Source organism: Cetorhinus maximus, chromosome 26, assembly GCF_964194155.1.
Source record: "Cetorhinus maximus chromosome 26, sCetMax3.hap1.1, whole genome shotgun sequence".
NCBI lineage: Eukaryota > Metazoa > Chordata > Chondrichthyes > Lamniformes > Cetorhinidae > Cetorhinus > Cetorhinus maximus.
In genome coordinates, this window is record NC_135904.1 from 13816311 (window position 1) to 13838640 (window position 22330).

The following is a 22330-nucleotide window of genomic DNA, read 5'->3' on the forward strand; positions in this document are numbered from 1 at the left end:
GCATCTATGGAGAGAGAAATGGTGTTAACCTTTTGAGTCCAATGTGACTTTTCAACCAAAGAAGAGTCATATTGGACTTGAAACGTTAACTGTGTTTCTCTCTCTACAGGTACTGTCTGACCTGCTGAGTTTTTCCAGCACTTTCTGATTTCATTTCCAATCTCCAGCAGAGCAGTAGCTTGCTTTTATATCTGATGGTGGGAAGGCTGCCCACCAACACATGGAGCCATTGAACCCGTTGCAGAATTTGTTGGGGCGTTTTTTTAAGCAGCCCAGGTGGACGCTGAAATTATACTGAAACATTGGTCTAGGATGCATCTTCATCTCCAATTGTATTTGATAAAAAAGCTTGACCAATTTTTCACTAATGATTACTAGGTTGTCTCCTTGTGTTCAGTAAGGTTTAAGGAAGGGGGCATCAGCAGTTCAGCCAATGAACAGAGGACTTGAATTGCTCTCTCCTGCAGGAATGGTCATCTCAATGAATAAAACAGGTGCAGATCTAAAGTCACCAAATGTCACTGCATTATAAAACACCATATCCTGGCATGCTTAGGACAAAGCTTGGCAGCAAGCTTTAATAGCAGCACTTAATGTGAAGTGATTGAGTTTCTTCTAATCATATGGCAGGCAGTTCAATAGTACCAAAATAACTTTGGCCCTGAGCTTCTGTGGAGTGGGAATCAGTTGGATTGCCCCTCCGCTCCTACTTTCTTAACGGGAGATCTTCTCGATCCTGTCTCGCCCGACTTTCCGATTCAGGCCGGGTGAGAGCTGTACAGGGCAGCGTGCTCCTGAGTCCTTTAGTCGAGCACTGCAGATCGGACAGGAGGCCACGGCCCCTTTTTTACAGCACTGGTCACTGTAAACCAGCTAAGTTTAAAGGTCCAACCAGTTTCAAGCCAGGGAGAAGGTAGCTTTGTCAGGTAACTGGTTAGAATTTGGTGGGAGTGGGGTGGGGTGGTGGGTTGTTCAGCATTGGGGGGTGGGGCGTGTCCCCTGTGGGGGCCAGTGTGCTTCTGTACAATAGTTACCCAGAAGCTAGAAGTGTTTTTAATTCTCTAACTTTTTCTGTTGCTGTTACACAGTTGGAACCATCTGAAGTTTTGGATGCTTCCCACTGTAGGGTAATTGCTCATCAGAAGTTTACACTACCCAGGCAATTGTCATGCAAACAATACCTGGGAACCTCCAGTGGGGGGTTTTCCAGGGCATCTTTGGGGCACCCCCCAGTTACATTGCCCTGGACCTTGGAAGTTAGGGCCAATCTATCAGTTATTGTAAAATGTCTCTGTAAGAAGGGAGAGTGATTTTAATCCTTTCAGCCTGGTAGAATCTGAGCAGGAGGACAGTTAAAATTATCCAGGTTACTTATCCACCTTGGAGTGGCTAATAGCTAACACATCATAATTTCTACCTACCCAACTGAGCAGGCAGCAAGGCTATGCATCCAATGCTGGCCTAATCCATTTTTAACAAATGGGTCATCATGGCATCACCAGGAGCCAACTGCATTGTGGCCTGAGTGGAAGCCGCAGTGGGTTTCCTGTCAGGCCAAGCTAGCAGGGAAGTGGATCAGGGCCAGCAGATGCCTGAAAGTGGGGAGTTGTGGTCCTGTGGCTCCACAAGGAAAGCTTAGGCATCCCCTGCCTTGGACTTGCCCCACTTCCGATCACAAGACCCCTCTCCCTTCCCCTGCTCTCCCCCCTCCCCCTATTCTCTCCCTGTCCCCCTCAAATCCCCACTTAACTTCCCCCTCCCCTCCCCCATCCCCTCCCCCATCCCCTCCCTCACCTCCAATGAGATTCCAATACCACCAATTACTAATCTCTTTGGGTGGCCCCTGGGCTTGCTGCCCACTACCCGCCGGAAATGTGGGGTGCTGGCAGGGGGATTAAATGAGATTTCTGAGTTAAAATACACCGGAGATCATTACTGGAGTAGTGATGAATTTGCAATTCACATCACTGCCAGAAACTGGTACAGAGATAAAACTGAGGCCAAATTTACTTATGAATTTACTTTTAACAAAATTTACTTTAGCAGTTTTGGAATTCTTACTTAGGCATTCATTTGAAATGGCGTTAGAGAGTTAATTGGACCAGGACATGTAGATCAAATTTTGTCCCCATTTTCAAGTCATATTAATTATAGCTAAATGGCAAAACATACTAATTTGGGATGGAGTCTAGAAATTTCCCTTTCGTTCAACCTGAGGAGCTGAGACAGAACCGAGGCATCACAGTGCTTCCTCTGGTGAAAGTGTGTAATTATATTGTGACAAGCTTATAAATGCAGTTTTTATGATAAATTTGAACATAGGAATTTGTAATGGAAAATAGTTTGACAAGGATGTGACAGTATGAAGTAAGGTTTTGTAGGAATGTATGCAGACATAACATATTTAATATATCATAAATATATTCTGTTATTTTTTCTGTATATATATTTTTCCATTACCATTGAAAGGCTATGTGACAGAAGTTGATTGTGTTAGTTGGAGTGGCCACTCACAAGCCACATAATACAGAACGTGTCGGAATATTTTCCCTGTGCAGCATTCTGCAATTCACTGTTTCTTGTGTAGTAAGTTTGAGTGGGGAAAGGTAATCTCATAGCTGCCAGAAGCCTGGAGAGGAGGGAAGTGGATTTAAATTGTGGGGAGGTGTAATATGTAGAAAATAGCAGGCACATTTTCTGCAGCTGAATTATAATCCAGTCGGAAGTGAGTTTTGATTTCAGAGATTCTCGGACGACCACATGCTTGCAGTTTAATGCAACTGTTCTATTACAGTCTTATTTACTTAGAGTAGCTGAAGCTATAAGATTCTCAGATAATAGAGTTAATTTGAACTACTGAAAATGTCTGGAGATTACAAAGTTTAAAGGGTTTGCACAATATATTCAACAGGAATGTTAAGAAAAATGTAATCAAATCTGACAGTCATTATTTGAGATCCTATGCATGCAATAATTTACTTAATTTTTTTACACAGACATACCATCTGCTATTTAATATTTCTATAAATTGCCCTCATTAATTTTGTGAGCACCAGCAGAATTAACCCAGCAAGCCTAATAATTATAGACTTGTAGCATTCCCTACTAGCAGTAATACTACCCTCAGTAGCTGAAAGACCCCACCAGTGCAATCTGAACATGAAATTGAACCATACATAATTATATATTTATAATTTAATTGAAATATATCTAACCTCTAACACCATTTACAGGTGCAATAGATTTATGGCTGTGTGGAAGAAGATATTTAACTCCGTAACAAAGTCCCTTTGCAACCATTCTTGATGTTTATAATTACTTGCAGCTTTTAAGAGTGGGCTAAAATATTTGATTCCTGTTTAAATAAATGAGTGTGATGCCTTTTAACAGTGTAAGGAGAGGGAATGAGGTACTTCAGATCATTTGTCATTTTCCTGAGTATTTTATTTATTTTGTGCTGGTAATTCTTTGTCTTTTGATGACATAAAGCTGCAGGCATCAGAAAATCTGTGCAAAGGAGAAAAGAAACAGAGCTGCTGACTCCTAATCTTCTTTATTCTTTCAACGAGTAATTTTTAAAACCAGGAAGAGCCACTGGTTGAACAATAGCATATTCCTCCATATCCATCCATCTCCATACTAAGCATTGACTTGCCTCAGTTTGATCCATGTTTCCCCTATTTGACAATCTGTATCCTATCTTCTGTACTGTCTTGTTTCACATCCAATGCCTAAAAACGGTGAACAGGCACCTTTAAAGCCTAAGTCAGGCAATTTACATCCTCTTTGGTCAACAATAAACATGTAAGTGGGGAGAAGGCGAAGGAACACGGCCTGTCTGATCTCCCTACAAAAAAATCATAGAATGCTTACAGCATAAAGGAGATCCTGCAGTGCGTGGTGTCTGTGCCAATTCTCTGCAAGGTCAACTCAGCTAATGCCACTCCCCCACTCTTTCGCTGTAGCCCTGTAATTTTTTTTCTCTCTAGGTGCTTATCCAATTGCATTTTGAAAGCCCCAATTAAATCTCCTTTCACCACACTCTCAGGCAGTGCATTCCAGATCTTAACCACTCGCTGCGTAACAAGCTTTTCCTCATGTCACCAGTGGGAACAGTTTCTCTCTATATATTCTGTCTAGACCCCTCGTGATTTTGAACACCTCTATCAAACCTCCTCTCAACCTTCTCTAAGGAGAACAACCCAGCTCCTCCAACCTATCCACATCCATGGAACCATTCTCATAAATCTTTTCTGTATCCTCTCACACCCTTCACATCCTTCCTATAGCATTGTCCCCAGAATTGGACACAATACTCCAGTTGGAGCCGAAGCTTCATAGTTTTATAACTTCTTGCTTTGATGATCACTTTTAAAACTGTGGTTCAGTGTAAGTAAATTTAAAACCTAATTCTTCTGACCAGCTTTTGAATGCTATTTTTCCTAATTCCCTACGCTGTTTTCTCTAGATTTGGTTTGTTTCTTTACTGTGCCACTGCAGAATGCTGAAGCTGTCTCCTTCACGAGACATAATGTGCTTCTTATGCTCTCTGATACTGTCTTCCCTGCCCTAATACTGCTCTCTGTATTGTAAGAGACCTCTCACAAGGTCTAATCACAGCAACCTGCAGTTACTTACGTAGTTGGGGATTTGTAGCATCACAGTATTTGTCAATTGGCACCAATGGTGATTTGATTAGGAGGGGAGAATGCTGAGACAGGACAGAGAAACATACAATTTATTTCTAGGGAGCAGGTCATTAGTACTAATTTCAACATTACTGATACAGGGATATAATCCAAACCTTGATCACCTTGAACACACTCACTCACTTGCTCCCTCCCACACACATACAGTCACTCACTCTCTCCCTTCAACACACACTCACTCACTCTCCCTCCCACACAAAAACTCACTTCCTTTCATTCTCCCACACACTCACCCACTCTCTCCCTCCCACACTCACTCACTCTCTCCCTCCCACACACACACTCACTCGCTATCTCCCTCCCACACACGCACACACTCACTCACTCTCCCTCCCACACACATACTCACTCACTCCTCTCTCTCCCACACACTCACTCATTCTCTCCCTCCCACACCTTCACTCCCTTTCTCTCTCCCACACACTCACTCCCTCTCTCCTTCCCACACACACATACACACATTCCACCCTCCCTCACTCATATTCACCCTCCCACACACACACTCACTCACTCTCACCCTCCCGCACACACATATTCATTCTCTCTCTTCCTCCCACACTCACTCACTCTCACTCTCTCACTCATTCTCTCACTCTCTCCCTCCCACACAGATACCCACTCCCTCACCCCCACACACATTCACCCACTCTCCCTCCCATACACACTCATGCACTCACCCTTTCCCTCCCGTACACACACTCACTCACTCTCTCACTCCCACCCACACACTCACTCACTCACTCCCATACAATCACTTTCTCACTCCAACACACACTCTCACTCACTCCCAAACACACACTCTCTCCCACACACCTTCTCCCTCACTCAATCTCTTGCTCCTACACACACACTCCCTCCCCCACACACACACATAGTCCCACACATACACTACCTCACTCCCACCCACACTCACTCACTCTCTCACACACACACAAACTCTCTCACTCACACATGCTCACCAAGGTATTGTCTCCTCCGCAGGGGCGCTGCAACTTCCACTTGCCCAAGCCCGCCGCAACTCCGCTCTCCCCAGGCCTGCCAAAACTTTGCCATTGAGGGGCCTGGCAAAACATGGCCTTACCCGGGCCTGCCCAACTTTGTCCTCCCTGGCCCCCACCATACCTTGACTCCCCGGGCTCCAGTCCCACCATACCTTCGCTTCCCTCTGGACCAGCAGCCCTCAACACACACCACCGCCGGTGTTCATTGCTCCTCCAATCAGAGACTTTCTTTTCCTCATTTGCTGCTCTTGGCTCACTATTGAGCCTATCAGCAGCAAATGTGGGAAAGGAATGGCCATGATTGGAGGAGCAGACACTTGCAAAATTTTGAATTTCACTTACCTGCATTTTGAGCTTACTGGCCTGTCTTATCAGCTTTTGAACATGGCTCCACGGGCCACATAGAGGGGCTGCCAGTCGGATGAGCCTGTTATAAACATTAACTCTGGCTATACGAACATACGAATTAGGAACAGGAGTACGCCATTCAGCCCCTCGAGCCTGCTGTGCCATTCTGGGCTGATCTTTTGTGGTCTCAACCCCACATTCCCACCCACACCTGATAACCATTGACTCCCCTACCTCTGCCTTAAAAACATTCATTCACCCTGCCTCCACCATTCCATGGGGAAGAGAGTTTCAAAGACTCACAACCCTCTGAGAGGAAAAAATTCTCCTTTTTTTCGTTTTAAATGGGAGACCCCTTATTTTTAAACTATGTTTCAGCATCCACCTTGTCAAGTCCCCTCAGGATCTTATATGTTTCAATAAGATCACCTCTCAATCTCCTAAACTCCAATAGATACAGGCACAGCTTGTCCAACCTTTCCTCCTAAGATAAATCCCCCTCATCCCAGGAATCAGCGGAGTGAACCTTCTCTGAACTGCTTCCGCACATCTATATTCTTTCTTAAATAAGGAGACCAAAACTGTACATCGTATTCCAGATGTGCTCTCACCAAAACCCTATACATCTGTAGAAAAACGTCCCTACTTTTATATTCCATAAATAAATGACATTTCATTTGCCTTCCAAATCACTTACTGTACCTGCATACTAACTTTTTGTGATTCATGTACCATGACGCCTAGATCCCTCTGTACCTCAGAGTTTCGTAATCTCTCTCCATTTAAATAATATGCTGCTTTTCTATTCTTCCTGCCAAAGTGGAATAATATCTTGTAATGAGGTGAAGTTCAATAGTAGAGTGACATTTGAGTTAATGCTTAAACACAAGGGCTGAATTTTCCTTCTCCCACCAGAGGAAAGTCAGGTGGGACTTTGCCTCAACCCCACTGTGATCCCAACCTGTTTCCTGGGACAGGGTTAGTAGCGCATGAAGGGTGGGGTCCAGCACGATCTTCACTGAAAAAGGGTTCGTGCCACTGCTTTGAAAGGAGAATTCTGGTGGTACTGCTGTGGGACCAATACCAGAAGGAGAGAGAGCCAAACTCAGGGGGTCAGCCAAGAAATTACCACACCTTGAATGTCAGGCTTCGGAATGATCTGTAGCCTAACAGTGGTAAGTGTTTGGGCCTCTTCCTTCCAAAGGATCATCACCCTCCTGATGATCGCTGGTGCCTGACAGTACCTGGGGCCAAAGGCTGGGAAATCGGACTGTGCATCCTTCACATCACATACTTACAGAGGGGCAGTGAATGAGCAGTTAGCAGTCTTCCCTACTGCGACAGAGGGGGAAAATCCAGGTCAGAATCAGGCAGAAGGAATTTCTGTCTTCATTTCATTGATTTCGGGCAGTATAACAGAAGAAAATCCAATCCTATGTTTTTGAGATTAGAGATTTTTTTCTTCTTTTAATAATCTTTTTACTTCTATTTCAACTTCAGGGTATTGGTGAAGGGGTTGCTTAGCACATTGTCCTTTCACTACAAACATATGGATTCAAATCAACCCAGAACATAGGAATATTATCAAGCCTGGTGCCTTTTTTGAATTACCCAGGAGCTTGGGGAGGCTGTAGTGTTCCCCATTGCTTTTTCCTTGACAATGCCTCGGCCAATAAGAGTTGACTTGCCAACCAATCAGCACCCTTTTCTCCTGTAGTATAACTTATTGTGCTTGTTTGAAATTTGGCATTCTTGCATCTGTCCTGACGAGTACAGGACTAAAAGCTTTGACAACGTGCCTCTCGTTTCAGCGATCTTCATTGTTTCTACATGTAATGGGTTGGGTCATTCCCAATCTAGCTCCCAATTTCTCAGCCTCAACCAAAGAGGCTTTCTGCATAGCTCACTTAGAAAAAATAAAATCACACTGATGTGCAATGGTAGCTGTTTTAAGGTTAGTGTTAAAACAGAGCTTGAGGAAAGATTAAAGGGAGCTTCACTTGGTATCGGATCAGAAGATTTATCAATTTTAATAAGTAATAATTCTGATTCCTTCACTCTCATCCTGACAAATTCACAGCAATATCTAATCAAAAAAGAAAACATGAATTGTCTAAAGGCACCTGCTTATGACAGATTTTACATGTTCAGCCAATCCATTGTCACCCACAATTGGATTTATCTTGCAGTGGTCAGACTGTTTGCCACAGCATTTGTTCAGCATTCCCAAATGAAAACTTATCATGGACCTACTCCAAACTATTCTTATCACATAAACCTTTCAGAAAAGCAAGAAACAATTCAAGGACAAATGATAATGAAACTGTCGAGTGGACTAAACTATCATCTGGCAGAAGTGAAAATGGGAACTGGCAAGAAATCTTTTCTCTTCCAAGCAAATAAAGAACAGAATGAGTTTCAGATTGGGTTTAAGATTCAACTCATCCACTACGACTGGCTCTAATAATTATTAATAGCATTTGTAAAACTCTTCTTTTAATCTGTATTCTTAGCTCCCTAGATGCAAGCTCTTGCTGTTTTTTAAAGTAAGCTTTAATGAGCTCCCAATAATCAGCATGCAATATAAAAATGTAACTGTTGATTATACTCACCTTGTAAGAAACAGCACACCAACCATTATTTCCATGCAGTCAACTGTGGATTACTGCTCAATAATCTTATGCTGATGACCTCAAATCTGTTTATTCTTCACTCAGAGTATCATCACTCATCAGCCATACACAATGATAAATATAAAATGCTCTGGCTAGAAAAGAATCATCTGTAAAGTCCAAAACAATCTATTCTGGTATCCCTGCTAGTTATAATATTTGTGAATGAAATGGAGCAACTGTCCATAGTGATATTGTTAAATTTGCTGATGACATAAAGCCCTAAGGGGAGGTAACAAGTAAAAATGAGATTGATCACTTGCAGAGAGACTTTGCATTAGTTGTGTAGATCGACTGAGGAATAACCGGCGAATTTTAATGTGGATAACTGTCAGGTAATGCATAGAGGGACAGGTAATAATAAGTATATGCATAACACAAAAGTGACTTTTTATGTGATAGGTCAATAAGTGCAGGGCCAAACAAACCCAGCCTCTCAAGGACACAATCAAGTGCCCCCCTTAAAGACATGACGCATGAAAATCTCAGGGAAGAATAGCACTCCTAAACCGAAATTAACTAATATGTCTTAAAACAATCTCTCCCTTGGCAGCTGCTAAAGGGAAAGAGATTTAAACTGAGCATTGATCATATTTAAAAGCTTTTGGTCAGTGTAGGCAGTTATTAATAAAATAAATGAATTTCATGGGCAAGCCAGAACAGGTCATTGTGACATTGCAAAGAAAAGGCTAGTCAGCTCATTAGTAGCAAGGCCAACCCAGGCTACTTAACCTCAGAAAAGTTTAGATGCGTTAAAAAGATTTTAGGTGAGATAGACTATGATGATTCTAGGACTTGGGGGACTAAAGTATAAGGAAAAGCTCAGACAACTAAACTTATTTTCACTAGCAACAAGCAGAATGAAGGAAGACATGATGAAAATAATGAAAAATACAAAATAGGTTGAAATAAGTAACCTATTTATCTGTGTTCTGTAGACTTGCATAGTTTGTCCAAGTTAAATAATCTTCAAAATAATAAAATGTATGGATGAAGTGGAATAAACAAACTATATACCTTAGACAGTGAATATAGCTCTGGGGTACAAAAGTGGGAAATCAACAGGTACTGAGTGAGGGAAGTCCATGATAACATTATCAGAAATGGACCCTGGATAGAACAGTGTGATGGGCAGAAGAGCTTTTTATTATTCTGGATTTTTATTAAATTTGATGTCAATATCTGCTTTTCACTCACATCCTGACAAAAACGGAATATCTATTTAAAAGTGTAATGGTTGCACATCTCTGATCTGAACTTTCCATAAATTCAGAATCCTTCTTGTTGTTTACAATATTGGCTGAGATACTTAATAAGATTACTAATTCTATTTCCAAATTCACCATTACTTTTCACATAAACCATCTTAATTGGATCATAACATTATAATCACACATGCTATTAAAATATAAACCATCTTAAATCTTTAAATCGGTTAAACAAATGGGTACACTGGAAAAGAGGGGCCACTTGCAGCTACATCTCCCTTAACCTATGATCCAGGACAGACCTGCTGCTTCAAGCATCTCTGGGCTCTATTCAAAGCATGCCAGCTTTCAGCTATTGTTGGAGTCATACCAAGTACAAACGGAGATGGTTGTAGTTGTTGAAGGCCAATCATCTTAGCCCAAGATATCACTGTAGGTGTTCCTCAGGCTAGTTTCCAAGCCCAACCATCTTCAACTACTTCATCAATGACCTTCTCTCCATCATAAGATTCAGAAGTGGGTTGTTTGCAAATTATTGCGCAGTTCAGTACCATTCACAACTCCACAGTTACTGAAACAGTCCATGTCCATTTGCAGCATGACGTGGACAATATTCAGGCTTGGGCTGATAAGTGGCAAGTAACATTCGCAGCACACAAGTGCCAGGCAATGACCATCTCCAACAAGAGAAAATCTAACCATCTCCCCTTGGCATTCAATTGCATTACCATCACTGAATCCCCCACTATCAACATCCTGGGGGTTACCATTGATCAGAAATGAACTGGAGTAGCCATATAGATACTGTTGCTGCAAGAGCAGGTCAGAGGACGGTAATTTTGTGGAAGGTTACTCTCTCTCTGACTCTCCAAAGCCTGTCCACCATCTACAAGGCACAAATCAGGAGTGTTATGGAATACTCCCCACTTGCCTGGTTGAGTGCAGCTCCAACAACACTCAAGAAGCTCGACATCCAGGACAAAGCAGCCCGTTTGATTGGCACCCCATCCGCAAACATACATTCCCTCCATCACTGATGCACAATGGTAGCAGTGTGTACCATCTAGAAGATGCACGGCAGGAACTCAATCAGGCTCCTTAGACAGCACCTTCCAAACCCACAACCCCTGCCCCCTAGAAAGACAAGGACAGCAGATGCATGGGAACATCACCACCTGCAAGTTCCCCTCCAAGTCACTCACCATCCTGACTTGGAAATATATCGCCGTTCCTTCGCTATCACTGGGTCAAAATCCTTGAACTCCCTTCCTAACAGCACTGTGGGTGTACCTACACCAGATGAACTGCAGTGGTCAAGAAGGCAGCCCACCACCACCTTCTCAAGGGCAAATAGAGACGGGCAATATATGCTGGCCTATCCAGTGATGCCAAATTCAAGAATGAATATAAAAATTTTTGAAAACTGAAGACACTCGACACCATCCAAGACAAAGCAGCCCGCTAGGCGACACCCCGTTCACCACCTTAAGCATACAGTCCCTCCCCCTCCAGCGCACAGTACCAGCAGAGGGTACCATCCACAAGGTGCAGTGTAACAACTTGCCAAAACTCCTTTTACAGCATCTTCCAAACCTGCAACCTCTACCATCTAGAATGGCAATGGTAGCCTATATACGTGAACACCACCACCTGCAAGTTCCCTTCCAAGTTACTTAACATCTGGACTGGAAACTATATCACCATTCCTTCACTGCCATTGGATCAAAATCCTGGGACACCCTCCCTGAGAGCACTGTGGGTGTACCTATACCGCAGCGGTTCAAGAAAGGTGGCTCACCACCACTTGTTCAATGGTAATGTTAATAAATGCTGGCCTTGCCAATGACGCTCACATTCCATTAACTAATAAAAAAAAAGATGTACAGAGAGGGAGAGAGACAACAACATGAAATGTAACCCAAAAATCTTTGCCTGGCATGTAAATAGTAAGTGGGTAGGAATAGGCAGGGTGGGGCCTTTAATGGATGAAGTGGATGATATATGCTTAGAAGCAGTGTGCAAAGCTAGAATACGTAATGAATACTTTGGATCAGTGTTTACTAAGGAAAAGAATGCCTACAAAGTATTGGCAGAAATGGAGATGGTAGAGGAGATGGGGTGAAAGATGATAAGAAGAATATACTTGAAAGGCTGGCTACTCTGAGTGGATAAGCCACCTCGTCCATAAGAACATTAGAAATAGGAGCAGAGGTACAGCCTATGACCCTTGAACCTGTCATCCACTATGATCGTGACTGATCTTTGGCAGGTCCCGTTGACTTGCACCACAAGTTGTTAAGGGAAGTGAGGGGTGAAGATAGTGGAAGTGTTTGCTTATTCTTCCAATCTTCTGTAGATATTGGGGAGATGCCAGAGGATTGGAAATCGGCAAATGTGACATCTTTGTTCAAGAAAGGGGCTAAGGACATTCCTAGTAACAATAAGCTGGTGAGTTTAACATCAGTGGTGAATATGGTTTTAGAAACAGGCCCAAATCTTCCGCTCTCCGGATCTTCGGAGACTGGATATATGATATAAGATGCGCATCGGAAATCTGTGGTAGTCCTGATGCGCTGACCTCCGTGGGAATTTCCTGGGAAGTTTCAACTTTCGATTGGCAATTCCCCTGCTTCCCAGAACCCTCTGCGAATGTATCCGATTCTGAGCTAGAGTCAGAGACTTCGGACAGTTCCGTGGTACTTACCCTGGAAATGTTAGACAGACTAAAACTTAGTCTAACACCTGAGTAACTAAACAACTGACCCCCAATCACACCCCTGAACCCCCTCCGACTACCACCACGACCTGATCGCCCACCCACTGACCACCCCATCGACCTGACCCAACTACCCCCCCACCAACCCGACCTTATTACATCCCCCGACCTGACCCGACCCGACTACATTCCCCGACCACTTACCTACCTGCAACCTTACCCACCCTATCCACCTCAACCAGCCTACAAACAACATACAAATTAGGAACAGGAGTAGGTCATTTGGCCCCTTGAGCCTGCTCTGCCATTTGATAAGATCATGGCTGATCTGCTTGTGGCCTCAATTCCACCTTCCTGGCAACCTCCTATATACTCTGACTGTCTTGCTAGTCAAGAATCTATCCAACTCTACCTTAAAAATATTCAATGACGCTGTCTCCACTGCTTTCTGGGGAAGAGAACTCCACAAACTCTAGACCCACTGAGAGAAAAAAATTCCTCTCATCTCTATCTTCAGTGGAAGATCCTTTATTTTTAAACTGTGTCCCTTAGTTCTAGTCTTTCCCACAAGGGGGAAACATTCTTTCAGCATCCATCCTGTCAAGTCCCTTCAAGATCTGATATGTTTCAACAAGATTACCTCTCATTCTTCTAAGCTCCAGTGGATACAGGCCCTACCTGTCCAACCGATCCTCATAAGAGAACCCCTTCATCCCAGGAATTAGTTATGTGAACCTTCTCTGCATTGCTTCTTATGCAATTATGTCCTTCCTTAAATAAGGACTAACCACCAGACACCTCACTCACCTACCACCTCACCCATCTACCCACTTACCTATCTCACCCATCCACTAACATTCATTCATTAACATTCAAACTGGACCTATAATACCATATCGCGGCTAGTGTCTGAATCCACTTTGCTTTGACAGAGTTCCCTGATGGATGGTGCACTGTGAATTTCTATAGAAGCCAGGCTTAGAAGGTCCCGACAGAAATGCACAGCAGCGTTGAGTCAGGGGAATTTTCGATTACAGCAGCAATCCGACGATCATTGCTGTTGCTCGGAATCAGGAGAAAAAAAATATTAGGCACTTGAGGTTTGAGTTAATTAAGGAGAGTTAGCGTGGATTTGTAAAAGACAGATCCTTTTTGACCCAACTATTTGGATTTTTTGATGAAGTAACAGAGAAGGTTGATGAAGATAGTATAGTGAATATTGTCTATAAGGATTTTAAGAGACGGTTTGACAAAATACCACATAAAAGGCCACACAAAATTAGGCTCATGGAATAGGAGGATCGGTGTCAGCTTGGATAAAAAAGACTTGGTTTAAGGACAGAAAACAACAAGTCGAAGAAGTGAGAATGATACTGATCAACTGCAACAGGACATATATAGGCTTGCAGAATGGACAGACAAGTGGCAGGTGGAATTTAATTCAGAGAAGTGTGAGATGATGCATTTTTACAGACAGGTCAAGGTGAGGCAATATAGACTTAATGGCACAGTTCTAAAGAGTGTGTAGGGACTGAGGGACCGAGGGGTTCAAGTGTGTAGACGTTTGAAGATGCAGGACATACTGAGAGAATACTTAGTAAACATATGGGATCTTGGGCATAATAAATGGAGGCATTAAATACAAAAGCAGGGATGTTAAGCCGATCCTTTATAAAGCTCTGGTTAGATCATAACTAGTGCATTGCGCACAGTTCTGATCATCACACTTAGGAAGGATGTGATGATCCCTGAGACGGTGAAGAGGAAGTTTACCAGAATGGTTCAAGGGATGAGGGAATTTAGCTACAAGGTCAGACGTGAGAAGAGTCATAGAGGTCTACAGCACAGAAAAAGGCCGTTCGGCCCATCGAGTCTGCACCAGTCAAACAAGTTCTCTAATCCCATTTTCCAGCACTCGGCCCATAGCTTTGTATGCCATGGCATCGCAAGTGCACATCCAAAAAAATTCTTAAGTGTTATGAGGGTTTCTGCCTCTACCACCCTTTCAGGCAGTGAGTTCCAGATTCCCACCACCCTCTGGTTAAAAAAATTCTTCCTCACATCCCCTCTAAACCTCCTGCCCCTTACCTTAAATCTATGCCCCCTGATTATTGATCCCTCCGCTAAGGAGAAAAGTTCCTTCCTGTGTACTCTTTCTCTGGCCCTCATAATTTTATACATCTCAATCATCTCCCCCCTCAATCTCCTCTGCTCTTAGAGAAAATAACCCTAGTCTATCCAATCTCTCCTCATAACTAAAACTCTCCAGCCCAGGCAATATCCTGATAAGTCTCCTCTGCACTCTCTCTAGTGCAATCACATCCTTCCTATAATGTGGATTCCAGAACTGCACGCAATAGTCTAGCTGTGGCCTAACCAGCGTTTTATACAGTTCCAGCATAACCTCCCTGCTCTTATATTCTATGCCTCGGCTAATAAAGGCAAGTATCCCATATGCCTTCTTAACCGCCTTACATACATGTCCCGCTACCTTAAGGGACCGGTGGACATGCATACCAAAGTCCCTCTGATCCTCGGTACTTCCCAGAGTCCTACCATTCATCGTGTATTCCCGTGCCTTGATTGTCCTGCCGAAGTGCATCACCTCACACTTATCCGATTAAATTCCATTTACCACTGATCAGCCCAGCTGACCAGCCCGTCTATATCCTCCTGTAATCTAAGGTTATCCTCCTCACTATTTACCGCCCCACCAATTTTCGTGTCATCGGCAAACTTACTGATCAACCCTCCTACATTCAAATCTAAATCATTTATATATACCACAAACAGCAAGGGACCCAACACCGATCCCTGTGGAACCCCACTGGACACAGGCATCCAGTCACAAAAACACCCCTCGACCATCACCCTCTGGTTCCTGTCACTCAGCCAATTCTGGATCCAATTTGCCAAATTGCCTTGGATCCCATGGGCCCTTACTTCATTGTCAGTCTCCCATGCGGGACCTTATCAAAAGCCTTGCTGAAGTCCAAGTAGGCTACATCAAATGCATTGCCCTCATCTACACACCTGGTCACCTCTTCAAAAAATTCAATCAAATTGGTCAGACAAGACCTCCCCTTAAAAAATCCATACTGACTGATTAATCCCTGCCTCTCCAGGTGTAGATTAATTCTGTCCCTCAGAATTGCTTCCAATAGTTTCCCCACCACTGAGGTTAGACTGATTGGCCTGCAGTTCCCTGATTTATCCCTTCCTCACTTCTTGAATAACGGTACCACATTGGCTGTCCTCCAGTCCTCTGGCACCTCTCCTGTGGCCAGAGAGGTATTGAAAATTATTGCCAGCACCCCTGCTATCTCCTCCCTTGCCTCCCTCAACAGCCTGGGATACATTTCATACGGGCCTGGAGATTTATCTACTGTTAAGCCTGCCAGACCATTTAGGACCTCCTTCCTTTCTATGCTAATTTCTTTAATTATATGACAGTCCTTCCGCCTGATTTCCATACCCACATTGTCAGTCTCACTTGTGAACACTGACACAAAGTATTCATTTAGAACCCTACCTACGTCTTCCGGCTCCACACATAAATTACCACTATGGTCCTTAATGGACCTTACTCTTTCCCTAGATATCCTCTTACTCTTAATGTACTTGCAAAATAACTTTGGATTTTCCTTTATTTTACCTGCCAATGTTTTTTCATGCCCCCTTTTTGCTCTCCCAATTTCCTTTTTAAGTTCCCCTGTACACATTCTATACTCCTCTAGGCTGTTTTGAGTCCTCTGTATCTGCCATAAGCCTCCCTTTTTCTCTTTATCCAATCCTGTATATCCTTCAACATCCAGGTTCCCTGGATTTGTTGGTCCCACCCTTTATCTTTACTGAATATGTTGACCTGTACTCTCCCTATTTCCTTCTTGAATGAGTCCCACTGCTCTGACGCAGACTTACCTAAAAGTAGCTACTCCCAGTCCCCTCTGGCCAAATAATTTCTGATCTTATTAAAATCAGCCTTCCCCCAATTTAGAACTCTGATTTCTGGCCCATCCTTGAACTTTTCCATAACAACCTTGAATCTAACGGAGTTATGATCACTATCTGCAAAATTCTCCCCCACTGACAACTCTACAACTTGCCTGGCATCATTCCCTAAAATTAAGTCCAGGACCACCCCCTCTCTTGTAGGACCTTCCACGTACTGGCTTAAAAATCTCTCCTGGATACATTTTAAGAATTCCACTCCCTCTAAGCCTATCACACTATGACTAACCCAGTTAATATTGGGGAAGTTGAAATCCCCCGCTATTACTACTCTATTATTTTTACACTTCTCTGAAATTTGCCTACATATCTGTTCTTCTATTTCCCTCTGACTGTTTGGGGGCCTATAGTACACTCCCAGCAATGTGATTGCTCCTATTTTTGTTTTTCAGTTCTACCCATATGGCTTCATTTGAGGAGTCTTCTAAGATGTCACCCCTCCTTACTGCTGTAATTGATTCCTTGATCAATATTGCGATACCCCCTCCTCTTTTACCTCCTTCCCTGTCTCGCCTGAAGACCCTATATCCTGGAATATTGAGCTGCCAATCCTGCCCCTCTCTCAACCATGCCTCTGTGAAAGCAATGACATCATACTTCCATGTGTTAATTTGTGCCCTCAACTCATCTGCCATATTCGTCAAACTTCTTACATTAAAATAAATACCACCCAACCTTGCCAAACTCCCTAGTGCCTTAACTGGCCTACAATTTCTATGCCTTCCAGACTCACTTGCTCTCTTGTCTAATTTTGCCTGTGCATCTCCACCTGCTGAACCTCCTCTCAGGATCCCATCCCCCTGCCAAGTTAGTTTAAACCCTCCCCAACAGCACTAGCAAACCGTAAGGATGTTGATCCCATTCTGGTTCAGGTGCAACCCGTCCGCCTTGTACAGGGCCCACCGCCCCCAGAAACGGTCCCAATGTCCCAGAAATCTAAAGCCCTCCCTCCTGCACCATCTCTCCAGCCACGCATTCATCTGGACTAACCTGCTATTTCTATACTCACTAGCGCGTGGCACCGTAAGTAATCCAGAGATTACTACCTTTGAGGTCCTGTTTTTTAATCTGCTTCCTAGCTCCCTAATTTCTGCTTGCAGGACCTCATCCGTCTTTCTACCTATGTCGTTGGTACCGATATGTACCACGATCTCTGTCCGTTTGTCCTTCCCCCTTTAGAATGCCCTGCAGCCGTTCAGTGACATCCTTGACCATGGCACCAGGGAGGCAACATACTATCCTGGAGTCACGTCTATGGCTGCAGAAACGCCTGTCTGTTCCCTTTACTATCGAGTCTCCTACCACTATTGGTCTTCCCCTCTTTTTCCTCCCCCCCCACCATGCAGCTGAGCCACTCACAGTGCCATGAGCGTGGCTGCACTCCCCAGAGGAACCAAAACTCTCACCATTTGCCAACACAGAAAAACGGTTCTCGAGCGAGATGCACCCTGGCGATTTTCCTGACTACCTGCCTGACACTTTTCTTCTGACTGATGGTCACCATACCCTCTCTGTCTGCACTTCCGTAAGCTGTGAGGTGACCACATCTAAAAATGTGCTATCCACGAAACACTCAGCCTCGCGGATGCACCTCAGTGCCTCCAGCTGCCGCTCAAGCTCTGAAACCCGGAGCTCAAGTAGCTGCAGCTAGCAGCACTTCCTGCACATGTGGTCGGTCAGAGTGCAAGGAGCATCTAGGACTTCCCACGTGTTGCAGGCGGTACACAACACGGGACTGAGCTGCCCTGCCATGCCTCTAGTTGAAAAAAAAACCCTTACTTTAAGTTAAATACAGTAAAAAAAAAAGGTTAAATTATTTATGTACTTTAAATAAAAACTAGAACTCTTACCTTTCCTTAGCTTAATCTATTTTAAACTGGAGAAAAACACTTACCCACTACTCACCAATCAGCTCTCACCTTTGTGCTGACATCACTTTTTGAAGCTTCCCCACACTCGCACTGGTTCTGGTCTCTCCGCCGTTCTCTCGCGCGCTGTCTTGTGATGTCATTCTTGTTATTTTCAACAAGAATTGACTGCAGGACACTCTTCCCAGACAGCTTCACCGCGATGCTGACTGCAGGACTCTCTTCCCAGACTGCTTCGCCGCGATGCTGACTGCAGCACACTCTTCCCAGACTGCTTCACTGTAATGCTGACTGCAGCATACTCTTCCCAGATTGCTTTGCTACGATGCTGACTGCAGGACACTCTTCCCAGACTGCTTCACTGCGATGCATACTGCAGGACACTCTTCCCAGACTGCTTCGCCATGATGCTGACTGCAGGACACTCTTCCCAGACTGCTTCACCGTGATGCTGACTGCAGGACACTCTTCCCAGACTGCTTCACCATGTTGCTGACTGCAGGACACTCTTCCCAGACTGCTTCACCATGATGCTGACTGCAGGACACTCTTCCCAGACTGCTTCACCATGTTGCTGACTGCAGGACACTCTTCCCAGACTGCTTCACTGCGATGCTGACTGCAGGACACTCTTTCCAGACTGCTTCACTGCGATGCTGACTCCAGGACACTCTTCCCAGCTACAGTAGCTGGGGTTGTTCTCGTAAGAGCAAAGGAGATAGAGGTGTACAAGATTATAACAGGTTTAGAGAAGGCAGTCAAAGAAAAGCTGTTCCCATTAGCTGCTGGTACAAGGACTAGAGACACAGATTTAAGGTTTTGGACAGAGTTACAGGTGGTTGGGGTGGGGATGTGAGGATGAACTTTTTTACACAGTGAGTGGTAATGACCTGGAACTCGCTGCCTACAAGGGTAGTGGAAGTAGAAGTGATCAATGATTTCAAAAGGAAATTGGTTGGCCACCTGAGGGAAATAAACTTGGAGGGCTACAGGGATACAACAGGGAATGGGACTGGCTGGATTGCTCTACAGAGAGCTGGCATGGACTCGAGGGCTGAATAGCCTCCTTCTATGCTGCAATGACTCTTTGACTCTATCTTTTAATGAAAGAAAGATGAGTTGTTTTGTGGTAGGTGTGTAAAAGTTATTCCTGTGCAAATTCCTGTTCCAAATAATGACCCTCAGCCAAACGTTAGTGGGTAATCTTGGAAGAACCTTATAACCAGTCTTAAGTACTCATTATTCTCCCTGGCCGTGAAATTACACTGTGTCTGTTAAGGGTATAAATTTTTATTTGTATTTATATCCACTGTTTTAGCAATGGCCAAACCCCTGTTAAAACAGCCAGTAAAAAAATTTCATACATTAATATCACAAAGTGTAATTTCAGACCCTCTGTAAATAAATTGAAATGAATTGATTTTGTATGATGAGGGTTAATTATTGCAGTACTTTGCTTCTACTGTGTGCCTTACTAATTGTTTATTCTCATATAGGTGTCAGGAGGAGTGTCCTATTGGCAGTTACGGCTTGCAGTGCGCCCAAAGGTGTGAGTGCCTCAATGGCGCCGAATGTTACCACGTTAATGGAGCATGTCTTTGCGAGCCAGGATTTACAGGAGATCGTTGCCAAGACAGAATCTGTCCAGATGGGTTGTATGGACTGAAGTGTAACAAGCAGTGCCCTTGCAATGGCAAACATACTCAAAGGTAAAGAAAGTTTAAGATGAATAGTGCACTGATTTTATGTATTGCTAATTTTCTTTAAATAACTTGTTTTCTATGATGTTATAACATGTCCTCAACCAGTCAAGTTGTCCACTCACCAGGAGATCGGAGTTACTTTTGTACAGCTCTCTATCCAGATTTCCTGCCACACTCTACCCAATTTTGGAGAGGCAATTCGACAGTTTTTCACCATTGTTTCCTGGAGATGAAGAAACACCCACTATTTTTAGATTACGTTAAAATGAGATGAAAAAGACACAGTGATGTCATATGTCTCATTTTCCATCATTTCCTCCTTATTTATGTTCTTTCATGCTCTTACCACACTAATAGAGTCATAAGAGTCATAGAGATCTACAGCCCTTCGGCCCATCAAGTCTGCACTGGTCAAACAAGTACCTAACTATTCTAATGCCATTTTCCAGCTCTAGGCCCATAGCCTTGTATGCCATGGCATCGCAAGTGTACACCCAAATACTTCTTAAATGTTATGAGGGTCTTTGCCTCTACCACCCTTTTCAGGCAGTGAGTTCCAGATTCCCGCCATCCTCTGGGTGAAAAAATTATTCCTCACATCCCCTCTAAACTTCCTGCCCCTTACCTTAAATCTATGTCCCCTGGTTATTGTTCCCTCCACCAAGGGGAAACGTTCCTTCTTGTCTACCCTATCTATGGCCCTCATAATTTTATACACCTCAATCATGTCTCCCCTCAATCTCCTCTGCTCCAGGGAAAATAACCCCAGTCTATCCAATCTCTCCTCATAACTAAAACTCTCCAGCCCAGGCAACATCCTGGTAAATCTCCTCTGCGCTCTCTCTAGTGCAATCACATCCTTCATATAATGCGGATTCCAGAACTGCACGCAATACTCTAGCTGTGGCCTAACCAGCGTTTTATACAGTTTCAGCATAACCTCCCTACTCTTATATTCTATGCCTCGGCTAACATAAACTCACATCAAGGACTGCAAGGTTGTAAAGTGAAAAGGAGAAAAATAAAGAACTTATATTTCTACAGTGCCTTTAACAACCACAGGATGCACTTCTTCTTGAAGTGTTATTGCTGTTGTGATGTAGAAAACACAACAGAATTTGCGCACAGCAAGGATCCACAAATGATGATGTGATAATAACCAGATCATTTGGATATTTTAGTGTTTTTGGTTGAGGGATAAATATTGATCAGGAGGCCAAGAACAGGGCAAGCATGTAAATGAAAGAACACTTTATTTTAATATGAGTAGAGCCATGAATATTCAAATAATCCAATATTTTCACTTTTATTGTTGTTTGTTTGCATATAATGCATTGGTAGAATTTCCACAAATCCAAATACAAATTGAGGGAGTTTAGATCTGGCATAGGGTTAATTCTTTCACATTCCTCAGACAAAGAGATGAATGTTTTTATGCACTTTGATGGTACAACTTTTAATCAATGTACTACTAAAATATAAGGTATTAATTCTCTGATTGACCAACATGAAGAAACTTGCTTCAGCCTCAACTCATAGAACCTTTAAAACCAAAACAAAGTCTTAGATCCAAAAAATTCACCCAGAAAGTTGGCGTGTCCTAATCAAGTGACAAGAAGTAAGAGGTACAGTATCACCATCTCCAGGACAACCATTCACTTCAGTGGATGAGATCGTTCAAATTTTGAACTTACTGTCATGTAGGAGTGAGTGCTTTTTCCACACAAGGATAATGGAAATCTGGAATTTTTTCCCTAAAAGGCCATGGATGTTGGGTGTCAATTTAAATTGTTAAGACTGAGATTGACAAGATTTTTATTAGATAAGGGTATAAAGGGATATGGAGCGAAGGCGGGTAAATGGAATTGAAGTACTGCTCAGCCATGTTTTAAGTGAATGGTAGAACAGAATTGAGGGGTTGAATGCCCTCTTTTTTCTGGATAATGGGGGAATCAAGTGGATGTGGGTGTAAAATGAGTGGTATCAGATTGGGTGCCCATTACATACCTCATCTGATATTTTTGGAGAGGAAGATGTGTTGGGCTGTAAATCAGTGCATGATCTGATATCACATACTTTAGCCCTTACCTTACC

General features: G+C 43.4%; 1 protein-coding gene across 1 annotated transcript in view; it reads left to right on the forward strand.

Moving 5' to 3' along the window:
* megf11 (multiple EGF-like-domains 11) overlaps nucleotides 1–22330 on the forward strand; it is a 464413-nt gene that overhangs the window by 310339 nt on the left and 131744 nt on the right. The window contains exon 10 of the mRNA XM_078530151.1: nucleotides 20030–20242. Coding sequence (XP_078386277.1) covers nucleotides 20030–20242 — 213 coding nt within the window. The remainder of the gene's footprint in view (nucleotides 1–20029; nucleotides 20243–22330) is intronic.